We start from the raw sequence: 1,780 nt of genomic DNA, 5'->3' as shown, positions 1-1,780 counted from the left end.
GGAGAACCCCTACCCCTTCCAGTGCTCCATTGAGGACCCCACCAAGCAGACCAAGTTCAAGGGCATGAAGAGCTACATTGCCTACAAGCTGGTGCCCAGCCATACCGGGCAACAGGTGCACCGCCGCTACAAACACTTTGACTGGCTCTATGGGCGCCTGGCCGAGAAGTTCCCTGTCATCTCTGTGCCCCACTTGCCGGAGAAGCAGGCCACCGGCCGCTTTGAGGAGGACTTCATCTCCAAACGTCGCAAAGGCCTGGCCTGGTGGATGGACCACATGTGCAGCCACCCCGTGCTGGCTCAGTGCGATGCCTTCCAGCACTTCCTCACCTGTCCCAGCACAGACGAGAAGGCCTGGAAACAAGGCAAGCGCAAGGCTGAGAAGGATGAGATGGTGGGTGCCAATTTTTTCCTGACCATCAGTGTACCCACGGGCCCTGGGGCCAGCCTGGACTTGCAGGAGGCGGAAAGCCAGGTGGATGGCTTCAAAGCCTTCACAAAGAAGATGGATGAGAGTGCCCTGCAGCTTAATCACACAGCCAACGAGTTTGCCCGCAAACAAGTCACTGGTTTCAAGAAGGAATACCAGAAGGTGGGGCACTCCTTTAAGTGCCTCAGTCAGGCGTTTGAGCTGGACCAGCAGGCCTTTTCATCTGGCCTCAACCAAGCCATAGCCTTCACTGCAGAAGCCTACGACACCATTGGGGACCTCTTTGCAGATCAGCCCCGGCAGGACCTAGATCCCGTGATGGATTTGTTAGCGCTGTATCAGGGGCATTTGGCCAACTTTCCAGACATCATCCATGTCCAGAAAGGTAACATCCTTACGTGTTTTCTGAAATTATGAAGTTTGATGTATCAGTGGTATGCACACAGATAGAGGGACCGGGCGCTAAATTTGGCCTGTGCTATCCTTGCTAGCCTTGGCTTAAATCTTTCCATGTTTACTCAGGTAAACTGTTGGTAAAAATACAAAAAACACATCAGTGACAATTTTTATTCTGTGCCAAAGTTTAGACATAGTTGGGAATTTTACTGGTCAGAGGTTGCTGTGTTTGGCTGTGTATCTCTGAAAGAAACCACGTCTGCCTGTACTGCTGATACATTAAAGATCATGGACTTGTTTACAAACCCTAGGGATCAAGTGGTATGAAAACATCTATTACTCTTTGATGTACATTAAATATCTTAAATCTCTGATTTAGTAGATAATAAAAAAGAAGTAATTTGAAGATGCAGGTCCTCCTCTGATTGACCACCTTGTCTGAGGTTTGCATGGTGGTGTGGGCATTTTGCAGTGTCAGACAGTTAGATGAGATGTTTAAAGCTGCTGGGGTTTCTCTGTTCGGCCACGCATTAAACTCTTTTGGTGCCTTTGTAGTAATAATGGTCTGCCACGGTGTTCTCAGTTGGAATTGTTCATCTTTTGCTCTTATTATCATAAATTATGTTGCTCATCTGTTAATTATTATAGCATCTTTCTAACTGAAACACCCTTCTTCAGTTCAGGTTGCTGTTTATATGGGGTTTTGTGATCAATCAAAGAGAAAGAAGCTCCAAAAATGAATCATTTGCTATATAAATAGTGACATTTGTTCAGATAAATAGAAATTTGTAGCACTATATATGTAAATTGTTTCCCTGCTGTGAAATTAATGATAGTCATATATTCTTCACCATTGTGAGAAGACTAGCCCATTGTTCATTCTTTTTACTAATACATTCCTTACCTGTAGTTTTCAACTTGAAGATCAGGAAGGTGTGGGGATTGGAGCTGTAA

General features: G+C 45.8%; 1 protein-coding gene across 1 annotated transcript; it reads left to right on the top strand.

Moving 5' to 3' along the window:
• Positions 1-4: 4 nt before the first annotated feature.
• SNX18 (sorting nexin 18) lies at positions 5-847 on the top strand (the record flags this gene model as incomplete). Its single annotated transcript, XM_010288001.1, has 1 exon — positions 5-847. A coding segment is annotated over one exon (843 nt), but the record flags the coding sequence as incomplete, so codon positions are not given.
• Positions 848-1,780: the final 933 nt, after the last annotated feature.

Source organism: Phaethon lepturus, unplaced genomic scaffold (genome assembly GCF_000687285.1).
Source record: "Phaethon lepturus isolate BGI_N335 unplaced genomic scaffold, ASM68728v1 scaffold2025, whole genome shotgun sequence".
Classification (NCBI taxonomy): domain Eukaryota; kingdom Metazoa; phylum Chordata; class Aves; order Phaethontiformes; family Phaethontidae; genus Phaethon; species Phaethon lepturus.
This window is presented reverse-complemented; position numbering and strand designations above follow the sequence as displayed.